Genomic DNA, 18,261 nt, shown 5'->3' on the forward strand with positions numbered 1-18,261 from the left:
CAATCCTGTCTTCCTCCTAGCCTACTAACCTGCAAGTTTATAAATATGTGCACTATTCCCTTGTTTACATCACATTACTGAAAATACAAATGGTATCAGACCCGGGCCTCCTCCCTCCCCACTCGAAAACCCTGCCCAACACATCCTCCCAGTCTTGACACCAAGCCTTTATTCCAATACTGTTCCCTCACCAGTTGCACGTACGGCTTTGAGTTGTCCCAGCTTGCCTACGAAAACGTCAGGCAAGCCTTTGTCAAGCACCTTACTAAACCCAAGAACTGCAAAAAGACATTTAACATCCTGCCTTCCTGTGGGGAGGCAGTTCAACAGATGTTTAGTCTGCTGGTAGGTCCAGCTTAAGTAATGACCTCTTCTTCTCCCTCCCCCATGTCCCACCCATTTCTGCCTCGCCACGGATGGGCCAATTGTACTCCTGCAGCACAGGGAGCCATACCAGGGAACTGTCACCATAAAGCAACTCCAGCACCTCCCCATGGCACTTGCCCCTTCCCCAAAAGAAGTACTGGTTAACTCGGTTTGAATCCTTGATCTGTCTAACTGTGTGGCCAGCTTTGCTAGCTTTCCTAGCAAAACTTTGGGTGAGCCCCTGATGAGAATAGAGTGCTGCCAGAGAAGAAAAAAAAAAAAAACAACTTGCTAAACTACAACAGCACTATTAGCTGTTGAGAGTTTTTGTTCTCCACTGTATGCAGAAAAAAATTCCTTGATATTTCTCTGCTACTGGGATATTTGAGAATGCAGAAGTAACTTCTGCAATGCCCAATTTCAGTTAGGTGTACTTTTTGCCTCCCTTTCTGATTTTGTTTCTACATGATATGGGCGTGGTATTTTCATCCTCAATAAACTGCGGTTACGCTTTCTGCCCTCGTTCTTGTACCTAGGCCTGGGACAAAGCATGTTAGCCCTCAGTTATGCTGACAAAACCGTTTGTGGACTCAGATCACAGTTGTTTTGAAAGAGTTATTTTAACCTGGACTGGTATGCTGGTTTACAGCACAGCTCCACAAATAATAGTGTCAGCAAAACTGAGCAAAAACTGCCCTGCCAGACAAAGTCAGAAAGCAGAGCCTGTGTTTAAAGCCAGCGCTGCAGCAGGAGCCCCCCGTGCTGCTGAACCACAGCCCCCATGTCTGCAGACTGCCCCATCCGCCTTAGGAAAACAGCTTGATGTTACGAATGGCCGAACAAGCACTAAAAATGGTTTACTGAAAGAACAGAAGGGACAATAACATCACCAACAGGGTCTGGGGCAGCACAGTCCAGCAGGTGCCCCTCACTGAGTTGTAAATCCTTCTGTCCCACTCAGACAACCAGCTGGCAATTTGCAACATCTACTGTTGTAAGGATGAGCTTGATACCCCTCACCTTTAGATGACTGACAGCAGGACATGATTTTCCTACCACAGATGGGTTGGCGAGCAAGGATCTCATGAAATTCTCACCACATACATCCTAGTTTTTTAGTCTCTCTGCTACTTATTGCGGAGCATTTTGATGCTTCATCACCAGAATTCCTGAAGCATTAGTATCTTTGTGGTCACACCCTTAGCTACCACGAGAAATCTCCCTGGAGATCAATGATGCAACTTTTTTGTGCCTCCACCCTGCTTCAAAAATGTTTGCAGCTATACGTTGCAACTACTGTCCTTCTATCTGACACCCCCGAGTTAAGCAGCAGCACAGAGGACCATCTACGATGATGCACACCTTTCCGTACAAAGCACGGAGACGGAAGTTGCTAATCTTTGATTCAAAGCAATGTACTAATTCCTATGAAACAGGGTCCAAAACTGCAATGCATGAATTCAGTGTTCCCTCCGTCCAAGACGCATCTTTGAAGATGGCAATGTACGAATTAAAGGAGATACTGCTGCAAAGCATCAAACTGGTGCTGCTATGCACAGACTGAATCAAGGCCCAGGAATCAACCCCAAATCTCCAATATACAGCAGAGACAAAAAGCCAGGTAAAAAGCTGCTAACATTTTCTGCTCAGGGTTTGCCCCGCAGCATACAAAAGCAAGTGTTAGCCTTGCAAAGCTTTCAAAGATAGTCATATGCAGATCTTCAAGTTCCTGTTACCTAGTGTGAGAAATAAGCGGAATCAGAACCAAATTCAGTCACTCTAAGAACGAAACATAGCAGGGGAAGGGGACTGACCCAACTGCTGAGAAAAAGAGGTCAAAATATTTGTACACCCTGCATTTGCTTATGCAACGGACAGAAGACACAAAGGTTTGCAAGAAACCAAATAAAGGGAAGAAAGAAAGGCAAAAGGGTCTTCACAGGCTCTCACAGCTCAAGTGTCTAGGGGAGGAGGACAGGCTGCAAAACCTGCAGTTGGTAAGATCACTACTGGAGGCTATCAGATGTGTAGGCTGACAGAGGAGAGACAGCACAGTATCTAGCTCATCATAAACAACACGGTGATACGTGAACTGCAAATCAGTTGGTCAGACAACATGCAATATTTGCAGAAAGGCTACTGATTCAAGTATTCTGCTCTTCAGCTGGATCAGTTCCTGAGGGAAAGGTAAAATCTTCCTTTGCTATGACAAAGAGAAGCTCGTGTCATGTCCAAACCCAACCTCAGACAAGCTGAATTAATTCAGAATGGCAAAAGGCCTTCTGCTGCAGCTATTCACCTGTGCTCTCAACCAAATTCTAGTTTCTCTCTCTTGTTTACTATGCTTTCGTAAAAAGATGAGATAAAGTTCTGCAAATAGACTCCATGACTTCCTCTGTCGGTTCAGGGTGGGGCTCCCACCCCATAGCATTCGGTGTGTAGCATTTCGTAAGAGAGACAAAACTTGAACCACACATCAAGGCAGTTGGCACTTTCTTTCCCCCTTCATCTTCACCCCACTTCCAAAAAGCATTTCTTAGAGCATGGAAGAAAAAAGTATTCCAAAACTGGGACACGTGCACGGAAGGAGCCGTCATCTTGCTAGTGGGGCAGTATCAAAGAGCAGCATGCTGCAGAAATATGAAAAGGGGGTGGGGAATACACAGGGGACAGAAAAGAGATCTCCATCAGCACCCTTTTCTCCTTACGCAGCTCCAAGGAGTTTCACATCCAGTACACAGACTTGATCATACTTGAGAACTCTTGCTGATTTCATACCCCTGGCATTGGTAAGAGCCCTTGGATTAAAGCTAAGATCCGAGCATCAAGTTAAGGATAAGAAAAGAAGCCACAACTGGTAAATTGTGATTATTCAAACCCCAAAATATATAAACTCAGAAAATTCAAAATAAAGATTGACCTAAAAAGAACAATCCAAATATTTTTATGAAGGTGAGAAACACATCTCTGGCAGCCAAACAAATGCAGCTTTGCCCTTCAGTGACCCCCTTCAAGCACAATGTCGTTGTTATTAAAGAATTATGAGTGTTTCTAGTCTCAAACTGAAGAAAGGCTGGAGAAAGGTTCTTCCCCATATTGTTACTGTTGCCAGCACTGCCAAAGCATGGCATTACAGTTATAATGCTATGGCTTTACAGAGACTTCCCTGTTACCGAGCTACTCCAATGAATAGAGATACGGCACAGAAGACAGCAGCCAAATAAAGGCCATGTTAGCTAGACTGTTTGGTGAGGCTCACGCTGTTGTGGAAGCCAGAGCTGAAGAAGTCCTGCCTCCCTGACACCCCACCTCATAGAGCCACTCCTTCTCCTGCATCAACACGCATGAGCCTGCACAGCATACTGGCTCACAGAGCTGCTGCTCCCCAAAAAAGCCACTTTCCAGCTCCCTAAACTAGGCTTGCCCTGGTTGCATGAGCATCCGTACAGGTGGGACTGTGGTACCCTGCCTCAGCTCAGCTCACCATGGAGCCACGCACCAGCTAAGCTGCTTCCAACGCCTGAACCAAGCACCTCTCCAGAGCCCACGTCCGCAACTCAGCAAAACTGTCAGTAACTTTATCACGGTGGTATCTCCTTTACGATACAGCTGAAGTGTAAGATTTTCATTAGTTTTAACTGTGCGAAAAGCCTGAAGTGTAGGTTTGTCACAGCAAACATGCAAAATTATTGACAGAAAGGGCTAAGATTTTTCAAAGCCCAAGACTGAGTTACTTTAAACTCTAACACATATGTGTAATTTCTCAGAAAGTTCACCGTCTTTAGGAGCAAAACAGAAATTATCACCCATGGTAACAGTTATCAGATGTATGGGTGACTACGGCTACAGCTTTGTGTCAAAGAACATTTACAGCAAAACCAGATAGTATAACCCGCTCCGTCCATCCCCATTAACTCTTGGCATTCAAAAGACATTACCTAAATTCTGAACTGAAAAATAAAAAAGATTATTAAAGCTTTATTACAATTAGGATTATGCCACCTCCAAACTGAAGAGGAAAAGGGAGATAAGGAATTTCTAGTGAGAAGCCATGCATTCCTAGACCAGACTTCATGCCTGCCTCTTGGATGGATAATCGCCTTTGCAAACTCTTACGACAACTTTACGGAGTGCCCAGACCAAGGGAGGTGTGGGGCCACAAGAAGAAAAAGGATAGACCACTCCCAGCCAACAAGTAAGAATGAACCCAAGATGACTGTGGGAACATGAAGGGGAAAAAGCTGTTATTACATACCAGATTTTACTCCCCTGAATTATTATGTTTCTTTTGCAACCGGCAGAGTTAAATCTTTTATCATTGCAGGGATCAAGGACTAAACGCAGCCTATCAAACCCCTGAGAACGGCCTTTTCTTTCTATAACTTTAGAAAGGGCAAACAGCACATTTCCATTACTAACAAAATGAACTTTCCTATTCCAACCATGTCTCATTAATCACGGATGATATAAACACATGGAAAACAAACACAGAAAGCTATCTAAAAATATAAACAAACCAGGTGCAGTTATTAGGCCCCTGACAATGAGGCTCTCAGCTTAAACGCACGGACTCCTCCTCCACACAAAGCCTCAAGGCTTTGAAATTGTGCTTCAAGAGAAGAGATCAAAGTCAAAGAACCAGCAAATAATTCCTGGGAGACAAGTTACAGGTAGATGATCAAATTAAAATAAAACCAGTTACAGATTTCTGTGCTACATGCCACAAACAGAAATACAGCTGCAAGTGCCCTCTACAGCTTTTGTTTGTTTTATGATACCTGCTTAGTGTTCCAGCCTTACTCTCAGAGTATGACATCGAGTATATCAAAAGTCTTGCTGCAGCCTCTATTTTTGAGGTCCCATTCTGTACACAATGAGCCAGGAAATAGCAAGGTTTCAGAGGTTAAATGAAGTATTAAAAAAAAGTTGTTATTATTTTTAGATCTCAAAGACTTGACAGGTTTGGACATTTTATTAAACAAGTCTGGGAGTAATGATATTTACAGTCCATACGTTTGTTTTTAACTCCTTATCCTAAATGAAAGTACAGTTTCAGCTTGCTTTGTGGAAAAGGGGTATGAAAGTGAAGCAGTCACCAGTGGGCAGAATAGCAGACACTAGATGGCAGGGAAGTAAAAATTTGTATTTTTGTTTTGTTACTATAAATATATTCCAAAAACTATAGGGAACGTCACTACAAAGACTTGATATGTGAAACAGAGAGAGAATGACCGGAACACGTTATGCAGCAGAGATAGGTAAAGCAGGAAGAGCTCTTTTGGGGTGTTAAAGCAAATGGTTTATCTGCAGTTCAGATGTAACACACAACGATCTCGAAATGTTGACTGCGTAGCCAGACTGCAACACTTCTAAATCAGTAAAATTCCACATAGGCATAGCAGTTCATCTTCTATCCTAGCCTTTACATAGAAGATAAAATATTGTTGAGACATTAAGAATTGCACCTGAAGTTATCAGCATGACTGCAGAACGATTCCTGCCATGAAAAACACTGCACATGTAGACAACTGTGTATGTTCCAACAGCTTACTGCCTCTCCTTTTTTTGACATACATCAAAAGATGCTCATATTTCACAATTAAGAGGTAAACAATTTAAAAAAGCTAGGTTTTTTGTTCTGTTTTGTTTCTGACAACATTTAATATGTTCTGCTGTAGCTATTGTTTGTGACAGGAACCAGAAGTTGACTATATCCTCAAAGGACAGGCCTCCTTCAACTACAGCCCCATATACTGTATTGACGAGTTTCAGGTTTAAAACTGGCAGCTTAATAAGAAAATATGAATATGAATAAAATATTAAATATAGAGCTACGCAATAAAGTTGGAAGTGCATAATTTTCATCAACTTACTTCTTTAAAATTGAGACATGGTTAGACTATCAGGTAAAGGCTAAAGTAGCAATACAATTTTTAGCGACCCTACACAAACAGAAGTGTGGATGTATGGCCAAATTTGGGGGTTGAGGTGTTAAAGTCTAGAGACGTGGTTTAACTTTAGAAACTCACAAGTGGCAAGCATTTTGCTTCATGAAATCAATACCTCAAAGATCCTTGTTTTCTTGTGATGGTAGCTGTGCTGGATGCAGAAGACCAGTTACAAGCTTTGCCTGGATGATGATCAACACTGATATGCCAAAGCATAACCTGTGTTCTGTATCCTCAAATCACTAAGTGTCCACAGTAAATGGCAATTCCTTTAGAATTAATTCTAAGCAATGTCTCACAGCCCCCCAAAAAAGCAAATACTGTATTTTAGTTTTGTAAGAAATATTACATTTTCTCCATTAATCTTACAGCTACAAAAAAAGTGCAGCTAGTGATATGAGAGGCCTAATAAGATTATAATCATTAGACTGCCTGCCGTATTACAGTCATTCCTAATCGCATGACATGTTGCAATTGCCCAATGGCACACTCCCCTTGTGTAGTCCAGGGGTAAAATACACTCTCTTCAGACTCAGGAGAGTCTGAAACCAGCAGCACAAGATTCACAAATCTTGTATTCCAAAATACACTCAAACAACTAAGAGGCTGCATGTCCAAGCAGAAAACTGCATCGGAGTGTTGGTAACGCAGACCTATAGCATGGAAACATCTCAGTGCCTGTAAAAATAGTCACGTTAGAAAAACAGCACAAACTCCATCCTGTGTGGATCCTACATACATTCATGCATTCTGCATATATCGCATCCTGGAATGCAAACATACAGTCAGAGTAATGGGATGTGGGCACAAAAACTGGCAAACATCCAATACCCTGAAGTGAAAAAGAAGCTCCTGGAAATTCTCTGCCTGTACTGCAGCCACCTTCCTAGTTTTCAGTCCAGACGATGCCCTTTTCAAAGGCTGCCTGTGTCATCTTTCAGATATTCACAAAGCAGTGCTACAGAGCAACAGAAGGCACGTTCCCAGAAATGATCATCTACTTCTGTTTCACCCGCTTATGTGAATCTGATGGTCACAACGGCAGCTTTCCTGCAGGATTCTGCCACATGACAACCTTGCTTGCTTGCCTATATTTTGTGTTTGCAGCCAGAAGCCAAAGATCCCAGTGGATAAACAATGGGCATGTGAAGCTTTAAACCTTGCAAAACAGAAAAAGCGCAACATATTTTGCAAAGCAGAGTATTGCTACATTTGCCAAATGTCTTTCCCCTAAAAATTTTTGCTGTTTTAGTTGAAGATACTTTCCACATGTCTTTCTACTCAGATGCACGTTAGCTACTGTTTTAAACATTCTTTTCAAGGGTAGAAAACTAGGTGTTTAATACTCCCCAAAAAACCTTACAATAGCTGTAACCTTGAAATTCGGCACTGTAAAAACTGACAGCATCTGACTTCTACAGCATGACAGAGTTCAAAGAGTTGAGCATAGACAGCAGTTTTTGTTTAGCTTGCATTTTGTGAGGACGAGAAGATGAAAATCACCTCTGCATAGCTACAAAAAAATGCAAATAGCAAAAAAGCTTGCCTATTTGCACTATCAGAAAATAGGCCAAAACGTGAATAAATATGAAAACTCAGCTCTCCTTGTTTCTAGATACAGTCCTTCTAGCTCAAATCACTGGTATGTCAGATGCAGATGAAGATTTGCTTCCCACCTCTTTTCTATGGGCAATTGAGAATTTTAATCTTCAACTAATGAATCCTGCTACTAGTAAAAGGTTACGTAAAGTGATAACAGAAAAGGAAGAGGAATTAATGAAGCATAAAACCCAATTATTTTGAATCCTCTGTCACTGTTTATAAATGCTTTATTTCTTACTACAATACACTAATCTTTTAGTGAAGCATAGCCCTACTGTAGGTGGCTGGTGGGTTGGAAAGGTTATTCAAGCAAGATTAAGTGTACTTGGTAAAAAAATGTTGAAACATTTGCCTTTCCTCTCTACCATATAAACAAAATTCCACATGGGAACAAAGTAAGCAATTCCCAGCTCTGCCCTGAACAAGCAAAGCAGGAGTGGAGTGACTCTCACTCTAACTCTAATGGGACACCAACGTGTCTTCTCCCAGTCCTCAGGTTTACAGTGTCCAAAAACCTTGTGTTGATGGAAGCCTGAAATACAATTTCTCGTTTAGGGCACCAAGCTGAATCTAAACACCATGTAAGACTTATATTGCAGTCAGGAGAACCAAAGGTACCAAAGTGAGTTTGCACATTAGATAGCTTTTAATGTAAAACAGAAACTTTTACTTCTCCCATACGTGTTTCATGGATTTCTCCACACCTATTTGGCTACAAGATCCAGGAACTGATCTGTATTAAAGGCTAATCTAAATGAACGTGTAGGATAGCATAGTAAGACCAAATCTGCACAGAATAACAGCAGATGCTGAGGAACTGACATCCACACTCTATACGTGAAGGTGAAACGGGAGGTGTTGCGCCAGACAAGCTGCAGTCTGGTCCCATGGACTGCATGCATATTAGCTGTAGGTAGAATACTTTCCGGTTTACTTTCATCCCAATTTAATCCAACTCTCAAACTTCATTTCATGGTGCAAAGCAAGGTACAGTAGGCAGGTGCAATCAGGAGCTTCACTTCAAAAGCACCGTCCTGATGCAAGCTATAACGCTAATGTAGATACAACTACAACTACCACAATTGTTTCAAGAGTGTTAAAGCTCTCCAAATGGAAAATAAAGGCTAGAAGCCAACCAGTGTTTCACATGGAAAGAGCGCTCCAGCTCATTTCATTCAGCACCAAACCATCCTCTGTATTCCCACGTTTATATTTTTGTTAAATCATCATAAAGGGCTGTGTGGAGCTTGGTTCCTGACTAACAAACTCAAGAAGGAGACATGGGGCCCCGTATAGCCATGTTTAGTAGCAGATGACAGAGGAACAAGGTTAAGTACCTAAATGTTTTCACAGACAGAGGGTGCAGGGCAGAGAGATGAAAGAATACAGGATACCTGCACATTCCCAGTAGTAAGTAAAAATGTCTGTTCTGAACTGCTGAAAGTAGAAGCAAAGCTGTCATGGCTCTGAGACACCTTCAGGAGGAACATGGCCCCTAGTCATCCTCTGTACTTCTCAAAGCAAAAGTCCCATTTTTAATCTAAGTATCACAATTTAGCTCACATCTGATCTTCTCATTAAAAATGGCCCAGGCAAATAATGTCTTAAAACATTTCCCTATGTGTGGTTATTTCCAGTCGGCAGGTATGGGTAAATGATACCAGGACTTGGAGGGAACTAATTTCAAATCATGTTTAGAACAGATCTGCTAAAGTGTTTTTTCTCCATTGCAGAAAGGACCTTTTCATGTGTCGCCAATATTTTCACAATGATATTTCACTGAGCATTCTTCTTTGGTCTGTCATAAAACTTACATATAAGATACATAAATGAAGCAACGAAGGCCACAAGTCTGCCAAGACTAGTTATTTAGGCTATATTTTAAGCAAATTTAAGACTGACTAATTACTTTGGGTGCCTTACTTGAATTACTTGCAAGGGCCTCCTTTTCAAAGGGCCCGTAAAACAGACCCCTCTCAGGAATCACAAGTTTGGCCAGCCACACTTTGAAGAAAGCCAGTACTGAATATAACTTAATACAGTATTTGCATACATATCCACCTAAAGCAGGAGACCACAAAGAAGTCAGGAACATTTTCTTCTGGGAAGCATTAGTAAAAGGGCACAGTCACTGGGATACTAGTCTTTCATCCAAAAACAAGTAAGTGTATTCTGTAGAAGCACGTATACGAGTTCCCCAGGTAAAACTAAGAAGACAGGCAGAAGACTGGTACTATATCCAGACAGGACAATCTTTCCGTTTTGATCTGCTAACAGAATTTTAAGTAGGGGTCCCAGAAACATCTTGAGTATGTCACTACCTTCCAGAGAGCCACTTCAGCTGGCAGAGTGCTGCTGACAGGTTCTCTTCATTCAGATAGAGCTGACAGCCTAACCTTGCGCCTCTAGCAAAGTCTAAGTCACATCACTGTGTCATATTACAGTGTGCACCCCAGAAACAGAAGGAATGAGAAACTCTTCATTACTACACTGTCTTCGAATAAGGTTTGTGAAATGGCAGAGGGGGAAAGTTTTTGAAAGAAGAAAACATATATCTGATGCATTGCCTTTTACTAAAGCTGTTAAGTGAAACTGAGATGACCTCAAAAATAAAACACTTGGGTCTTTGGTCTTGCTTCAAGTTGTTACCTGTAAGTCATCTAGTTCGGAGGTACCAAAGCATGACAAAACTATTTCTCAGATATCTTTTTGCATTTTGGGGGGGAAGGAGGGGAACAAAACAAAAAAATACCTTCTCCAACACTAACCTGACAATGAATTTATTAAAGCTTGGCAGTAGGGTATATCCTATGTGTCCACCCAGACAAGTTCTCTGGCTCTGCAGATTTTTGCCTTCCCCTGCAGGAAGGGGACTGGCCCATAAGGCTCTTTCTAGCTATGTTTTCTAGCTACAAGCATACAACATGGGCCCTTGTTGGTTAACATCTTGTACGCACTGCCTATTTTCACTCAGTTTATGGAATATGCACATACAAAGTTACAACTGCCTCAGAGGTCTGGGGAGCTGACAAACAAGAACAGAAACTGCAGAGGCAGGAAGCCTGTTAAAAGAGTGATTACCAGCATGTGTGAAGTATATAAGGCACTTCTAACATAGCATGTTCTCCAGAAGACTCTTCTCCACTGTGATCAAATGCAAACATTGTTTTGGAGTACAGTTACACTTGGAGCCATTAGTCTCTTCCTCAGTATCAGAGGTGGCCCCATACCTAACCAACACTTCAGAAGGACCAAGTTGGGTGGGACAGGGTGGGGCTCTTTTATACGATGTTTTTCATCCAGAAAACAGAGAATCTGATCTTTCAAATCATAAAACCATTCTACGCTCAAAAACATGCATAAAAACACCAAGAAAAAGAGTTTAAGCGATACTTACGCGGCATGATCCCTTGGCTCACCAGCTCCTCCCGTGTGCGTCGCTGCTGGAGCTTCAACTGCAGCACTGCACGACAGCAGAGAGAGGGAAGAGAAGGAAACCCATCAGTGCAAGAAACAACCGAAGAGACATTTTCAAATGCATCTCGTTTTCTTGTTTGGATGCCAAGGTGCTAGTGAGCAGCAGAACAAAAAGACCCCCCTCCCACCCTGCTCCCCTGCACCACTGCAATTGCAGAAGTGGCCTTCAGCAGTCAGGTTTCCGTATTCTGCTGTGGGTAAGAGGGAGAGGAAGTTGCGCAGGGTCTTGGCAGGGTGATAAAAATCCGCAAAGCCAAGCTTGTTTCTCAATTCTTTCTAGAGCACCAACTTCTTTCCAAACCATTAATATTAAAAAACAAACAAAGAGAAACACCGGCTGACAGTCCTCCAATAAACGCAGAGTGACACCCCAGCTGCTAATGACTCCTGAAAACTCTAATTACCATGTGTAGATTAAATTGATATGACAAAATTATTGGTCATTACTCTAAATTACAAGGCTGATTTCCTTCTTCAACTCAGAAATTCACCTTCAGAAACATCTCATGAAAGTGAAATATCTGGAAGTATCCTTGTTCCACAGCAAAAGGAATCTCTTATCACTAGAATTTTTCCTATTTATTTTAGAGTAATAGAACATATGCATTACGTATATGAAATGCAATTATATTTTTTTTCTAATGCAAATATCTGGAATAGTCATAATTTCAACATTTAGATTATAACAGCAGTTTCCCTTTAAACTACACAATCAAAGCAATATTCTAGAGATTGTTCTTACAAACAAAGACACCTTCCATATAAAAGGGACCTTACAAAACTGAAGAAAAAAATCAGATGTGCGTGTGCACACACACACATCAATTTAGGACAACCTGAGTGAACATCAATAGATACTGAATCCTGCCTGCAATCAACCCCAAGCTCCTAAGTATACTCAACATAAAATATTACAGAATGAATGTCATGGCATCTTCCCTGTTTTCATTTCAATTTCTCTGTCAAGCTTATGTCCGTTGTATAGTCCATATAAGAGAAGTCCACACAAACGTAGTGGAACCACCAGACAGCAAAACTACTCTACGGCCCAACTATACAATCTCATTATAACCCTTATGCTTCCTTTCTCAAGGACTTTTCTTGTCCGATACATGCATTTCATACATTATATCCAAATTTATACTGTATGGTCCCTGAAGTGGGGATCAAAAAATTTAAGGAGAAGCTACCACTTCATCTACTTACACACATTTTACCTGTTTATTTCAACCTCCTATTTGCAGTTTGCATTTGACTAAGATACATCTTCCAATAAGGGTCCTGGTCTTCATATGAAGTTAACAAGAGATCCATCTCTTCCTTGGTTGTTTGCACAGTGGCTAATTACCCTCACTTAAATGCACACTTAAATTTTCACTTGGAGTTGTCTGACTTCCACTTCCCTTGGCTCTTCATGTGCTTTTCTTTGAAAGGTTTATGACAGTGAGATTATATTTCCTACCTGTGGAGGTACTTCTACACACAGTGTGCAACTAAGTTACCTCTCTTCTCTTTCTTAAACCAAACTAGGATTTCTTAATATATGCACCCTGGGCAGGAAACTACTTCCTTTAGTATGGGGAAGGCAGAGAAAGAGGGTGTACAGAGCACCATGCTAATTCTGTGTGGGATCAGCCAAGAGGCAGAGCGAGGAGGAGGGAACGCAGAGGGGAAGGAACAGGACCTTCGTTTGGCCGTGAAACTGCAAACAGAAGTGGTAGTCCCAGACTCTTCCTCCCACCCAGCATGCGATCGCACTCCTACTTCTGTGCTAGCGTGAGGGCTAGTACGGTCTCACGGCTGGCCTGTTCACAGAACTCTTCATTTGCTGGATTCGTTTTGAGGTGATCAAAACCTGAATCAGGTGATGATGCATCTACACGAGCACTTGATGTAACAGCTTGCTGAGATGGAGTCAAATCCCTCACTCCCCACATCATCTCTCATGTTGCCCTGACTGGTGGCTGGACTCACTGACATGACAGAGACCACAGCCCAACCAAAACGGGGAACAATTTTCCGTCTCATTAGTGAGTTGAAGAGGACAACTGTATAGCCAGGTATTTGCTAGCAGTAACATAAGGTGGGAGTAAGACTTCATCCTTCCAGCAGCGGTATGGCACTAAGGGATTTCAGCCCTATTAGGTAACGGCACATTAAATATCTCACTATGTGGCATTATTTCCACTAGTGAGCCATTTCAGGGACTCATTTCCATACCTTAAATTAGCACATGTCACTAAATATATACAAGCAAGGCACAGACCTACAGCACCAGGTCTATCTCCACAGCTTTAAGTGCAGATAATCTCATTGTGTGATGTCTTCCCACTTACACAGCTAGCAATGCATGTTAGCTCTTTTTGCCGCTTTGCTATTTACTTGCTAGGACCATCTACTTTCCCTCCCATTTCCAAGCATACCTACTATTTACCTTTCACCTCCCAGAGTTAGGGATTTTCAGCGAAAAACTCCCCCACACAGGTGTGGCTGGCATTTTTTGCTCCTTGGTGCATAACTCTGCCCTCACCTGTATTTATGCACATTTTGCCCAGCTGTCTCAGTTTGCCTAAATGATCTAAACCATTTTTTTTAATGTCATTATTTACGCCTCCACTAATCTTTGTTCTGTCCACGCCATTACCGTCTTGCATTTGTTTCCAGACCGCACCAGGCTGATCCCAACTAGAAACGCTTTTCTGCTTTCTTTGATTACAGTCCATTCTTAATCCACTTAAACAGTACTTCATTAAATTCAAAGATACTTTTTAAAACCAAAATCTACCACACTACTAAGTTAAAGACCTTATAAAAGCTATTACACCCAGACAAAACCCCTAGCAACCAAATTTAATGTATCCAAACAACAAAATCGCATTTGAACAGACCTGTTTTCACATATTGAAAAGCTGAACAGCGTGATTATACTGCTATTCTTATACCATCTAAATTATTTATCAAATTTTCCATAGTTTTTTCCTGGAACTGATACCAGATTAGCCACTCTTTACTCATTCACCGTTTTTCAGTAGTGATGCAAAATGTTACTGGTCTTTTGCTCTTCTGAAGTCTCCCTGCTGTTCCCAGATTTATTAGAAAATTAGTCTCAGCCAGACAGCTAGAGACTTCATCAAATGACTTAAAATTCCCTTCCTGACTTCAGCTTCCCTTATGAATTTTCTAAATATATCTTATTTCTATATCAGTTACCATCTACTACCCTTTTTCTCTACCCATTTTATGCAGTTTTTATTTTTAAATACTATGTCCCTTCACAGCAAGAAGCTAGCAACTGTCAAGAGGACTAAACTGGAGAATACGAAAAAGGTCATTTTCAGTGTACTTTTAATAGCCATTAAGTATTTCCTGGGATTTATGAATGTATATACATACATATTAAGCACAAGTTATAATCAGCACAGAATGCACTTTTTTTCCAATACAGCTTATTTTTGTGGCAGGGAGGAAGGCAAAAAGTATTACTTCAGTTCACTCCTGAATTCATTTTGGCTTAAATAAGTACTTGGAGTTCCCAACACCATTTCATATATTTAGGAGATCACCTGTTTACGTGTGCAAGTGTGTGAATTCTATATATAGATTAACAGATGTCCCAAGAGCCAATCCAAGGCTGTTGTACATGGAGCTCAGCCAAAGGTCTAGAATGACCAGAGAAACTCAAAGTTACTCAAAGACAGATTGGAGTGTCTTTCAATCACAAACCAACAATCTTCTGTTTCCTTTATCCCTCTACTTAACTTTTAAATTAATTTTCAAATTAGGAATAAATCAGGTCATATAAAGGAGAGATATCTCTGCTGGCTAGAAAATAAGTTCCATACTGGTACCCTTCTACCCACCTCTTTCATTCAACTTGTGTCTATGCAGCATTTTGTGGGCCTTGTATGCTTGTCTGATTTTCCCACACGAAAATGGGCATAATTTATTTATTTCACAAGTATGAAAAATTCTGAAATATGGTTAAAGTTTGAACAAGGTTTTTATATGTCTAATGAACCGTTCCAAGAATTAGTAAAACATTCCAGGGAAATCTGGGAGCTGGTATAGAGGACTGTTGCCAGCAGTTTAAGAGGAGGGGTGGAGAAGAATTGGGCGGGGGGGGGGTGGGGGGTGGGGGTGGGTGTACTAAGAGACAAATAACATTACGATACAGCTACTATCAACACAGTTATGCTGTTAGTGAAATAGAGCAAGTCATTATTATTTTTTGTTCACCTTACCATAGAACTGCCTTAACAGGGAACCCACAGGCATCTTCCGAAGACCAAAGCTTACTCCTGCCTACTCATGGCTGGTGGCAGCTCAGAGCAGTATATGTGTAATATACAGAGGCTGCACCCATACGGACACTTCCAGGACACTTACAACTCTAATCGTAGTACAGGGGTGCATTAGTAGTAAGCAGTAGAAAGAACAATGTTTATGATGAGCTAAGGTGTTTTTTGCAGCTTGTCATCTAAACCTGCAACAGCGTGCCTGCACTTACACACACATATCTGAAAGCCCTTCTATTTCTAAATCACACTTCATGTTTAATAGTTTGGCTAGAACTACTACAGAAACTAGACTGCAGCCTCTGCATCTCAGCATCTCAAGAGAAAGAAAAAAAAATCTCATCTTCGAGACTATGTCACATACCAGGATAGATTTACGACAACAAATTAAAAACATATTCTGCATTTCCTGTTTTTTTGAGAACTAGTGAAGAGAAGCCCACAGCACTCAACTGCAGCTCGTGGTAAGGCCCTGTGCATGTTACGCTGAATACTGACTTACTGCCAAAGGGGACTCTGTGTTCATATTTCTACAAAACCTTTTCTTCTGAGGAATCCCCAGTGATACTCAAGGTCACCCAACCAAGGTAATGATTAAGCACAGCCATATGGTGGATTACAACAGACAGCGCGAGCAGTAGCACAGAACAGGAAGGGAGGAAGGCTGCTACAGCCAAACGAAACCCTATAGAGAACCTGAGGGAGGCAGAACTCTCTGAAATTCAGGCAAGGATACCCGTACAAAAAGGGAGTGTGCAAGACATAAACCGCATATAACTAGATAGGTTGTATGCTCACAGACATGATTTATTGATTTTGTAAATTCAGTGAAAGCAGTTTGCCTGATAGAAAAATTCATCCTTGCAACGCAATCAATAAGCCATGTGATTAGAAAGAGAAACTACCGAAGAACAAGTGAAATTAGCCTAACTTCATTACCTAAGCTGAGGAAAGTGCAAGCATAAGTAAATGCAGTAAAAAGCAAACTGTGCACTTCAACGCTCATAAGGGTTCACGGTCATTTATTTGTACACTGTTCAGCACCTCTGCACACCCCATTTGAAAGCTCTGTGCTACGGCATCCACTTAACTCACAAGAAAGCGGTGATAGAGCACGAGCTGGGATGGAAACCTGCCAGTTAGTTCATCAATACCTCTACCTTTCAGTAGTGATGAAGATTTTTAGGAGAATTTTCACTGGCCTAGCACTCAGCACCTAGGTCTGACTGGGTTTACTTTGTGAGGGTCAGAGACCGCAGGCTAAGGAAACAGGGCACTAGGCCACCGTTTGCAGCCCACACATATTTTTCAATTTTTCAGTACAATGTGTACACCACACAGATTAAACGAACAGCCTATATGCAACCAACTTAATTATAATATGCAACCATAAAAGATGACTTTGACAACATGGGATATTTGCTGAGCAAAATCATCACAGCTGTTTGTGCAGAACTGGGACCTCTAACTTAAATATCACAGTGCCATGTAACTACCGCTTTGAAGGGTGAAGCCACCTTTCCACTTACTACTCGGCCAGCAGCAGCCATTCTAATTACATTGCAAAGAGAATATTTTTCCTGCTTTCTGATTAAATAGTCACATTTGACCAACAGCCAATGCCAAATTGAGCTTTGGAATATGCAGCATATCAGCCGTTGTTTGCAGTGGAGGTTATATCCTACATTTATGACTGAATTCAGTCCCTTGGAGATGTGGTGAGAAAACCTTTCCCTCACACCGAAAATGGTTTCTGAACATTTTTCAGCTGTGCCTGCTTACAAAACAAATGTTGACTTGCATTAGCCCTTTCATGCTTCGACGGGAAGCCAGATTAGATTCTGGTTCATACACCAGCAAGAGCAGCATCTGCTAAGCTCCAGTTGCAACACCTTTCTGTACAGAAGCAGCAAAGGGCGGTTAGTATTACCAAATTTTTTTTAGTGTCCACAAGAAGCTGTAAGAAAAATTCAGCTATGATAGTTTGTGATCAATGAGTGAGTATACAATGGTCAAAATTAATTTTGAAAATAAATTGCTGAGGTGGATGAATTATTTTTTCTTCAGAGCTGCATTTTTCTGGCTCTGTCAACAACACCCCCCACAACACACAGAATGTGCTAGAATAGGGGCTACCAACAAAGAAAAGCCAACTTTTGGGGCCTTTTTTAAAGGCAATTTTGTGAGCCTAACAGCATTTTAATCCACTAACTGCTGATGGGGAACACACGCTGGCTTTGCATTTAAGCAGACTGTGCAGTTAACAGAGAAGCATTTAAGTGAAGCAGACTGTAAATGACACCCAAACTGCAGGGATTATATGACCGTTTGCTACCCTGGGAAGGGGATGCCAAAAATTCATGTCCCTCCGGGGGGGGGTGAAGGAGAAGCAGCAGGTACACTGTTGATCCTCACAATTTGCAAGCATTCACTGTTGTTGGAAACGGCAGGCGTACGGTTCTATTCATCTCAATGCATTTTAAAGAAAAGCTTGGAGCAAGCCTGGGCAAAGGGACAGTTAAGCAGAAGTTTATTTCTTTACTATTTGAGACTATCTCACATTCCACTACCTC

General features: G+C 41.5%; 1 protein-coding gene across 2 annotated transcripts in view; it reads right to left on the reverse strand.

Moving 5' to 3' along the window:
* The window catches only part of MRTFA (myocardin related transcription factor A), an 81,674-nt gene that overhangs the window by 21,286 nt on the left and 42,127 nt on the right, over positions 1 to 18,261 (reverse strand). The window contains exons 1-2 of one of the 2 annotated variants that reach the window (XM_082310961.1): positions 12,600 to 12,616; positions 11,314 to 11,379 (exon numbers count right to left, since the gene is read on the reverse strand). In XM_082310961.1, coding sequence (XP_082167087.1) covers positions 11,314 to 11,320 — 7 coding nt within the window. In that variant the 5' untranslated portion in view covers positions 11,321 to 11,379; positions 12,600 to 12,616. Of the gene's footprint in view, positions 1 to 11,313; positions 11,380 to 12,599; positions 12,617 to 18,261 lie in introns of those variants that run through there. The other variant, XM_082310960.1, reaches the window with a different exon arrangement.

The sequence above is a fragment of the Platalea leucorodia genome (assembly GCF_965183815.1).
Source record: "Platalea leucorodia genome assembly, chromosome: 4".
Lineage (NCBI taxonomy): Eukaryota > Metazoa > Chordata > Aves > Pelecaniformes > Threskiornithidae > Platalea > Platalea leucorodia.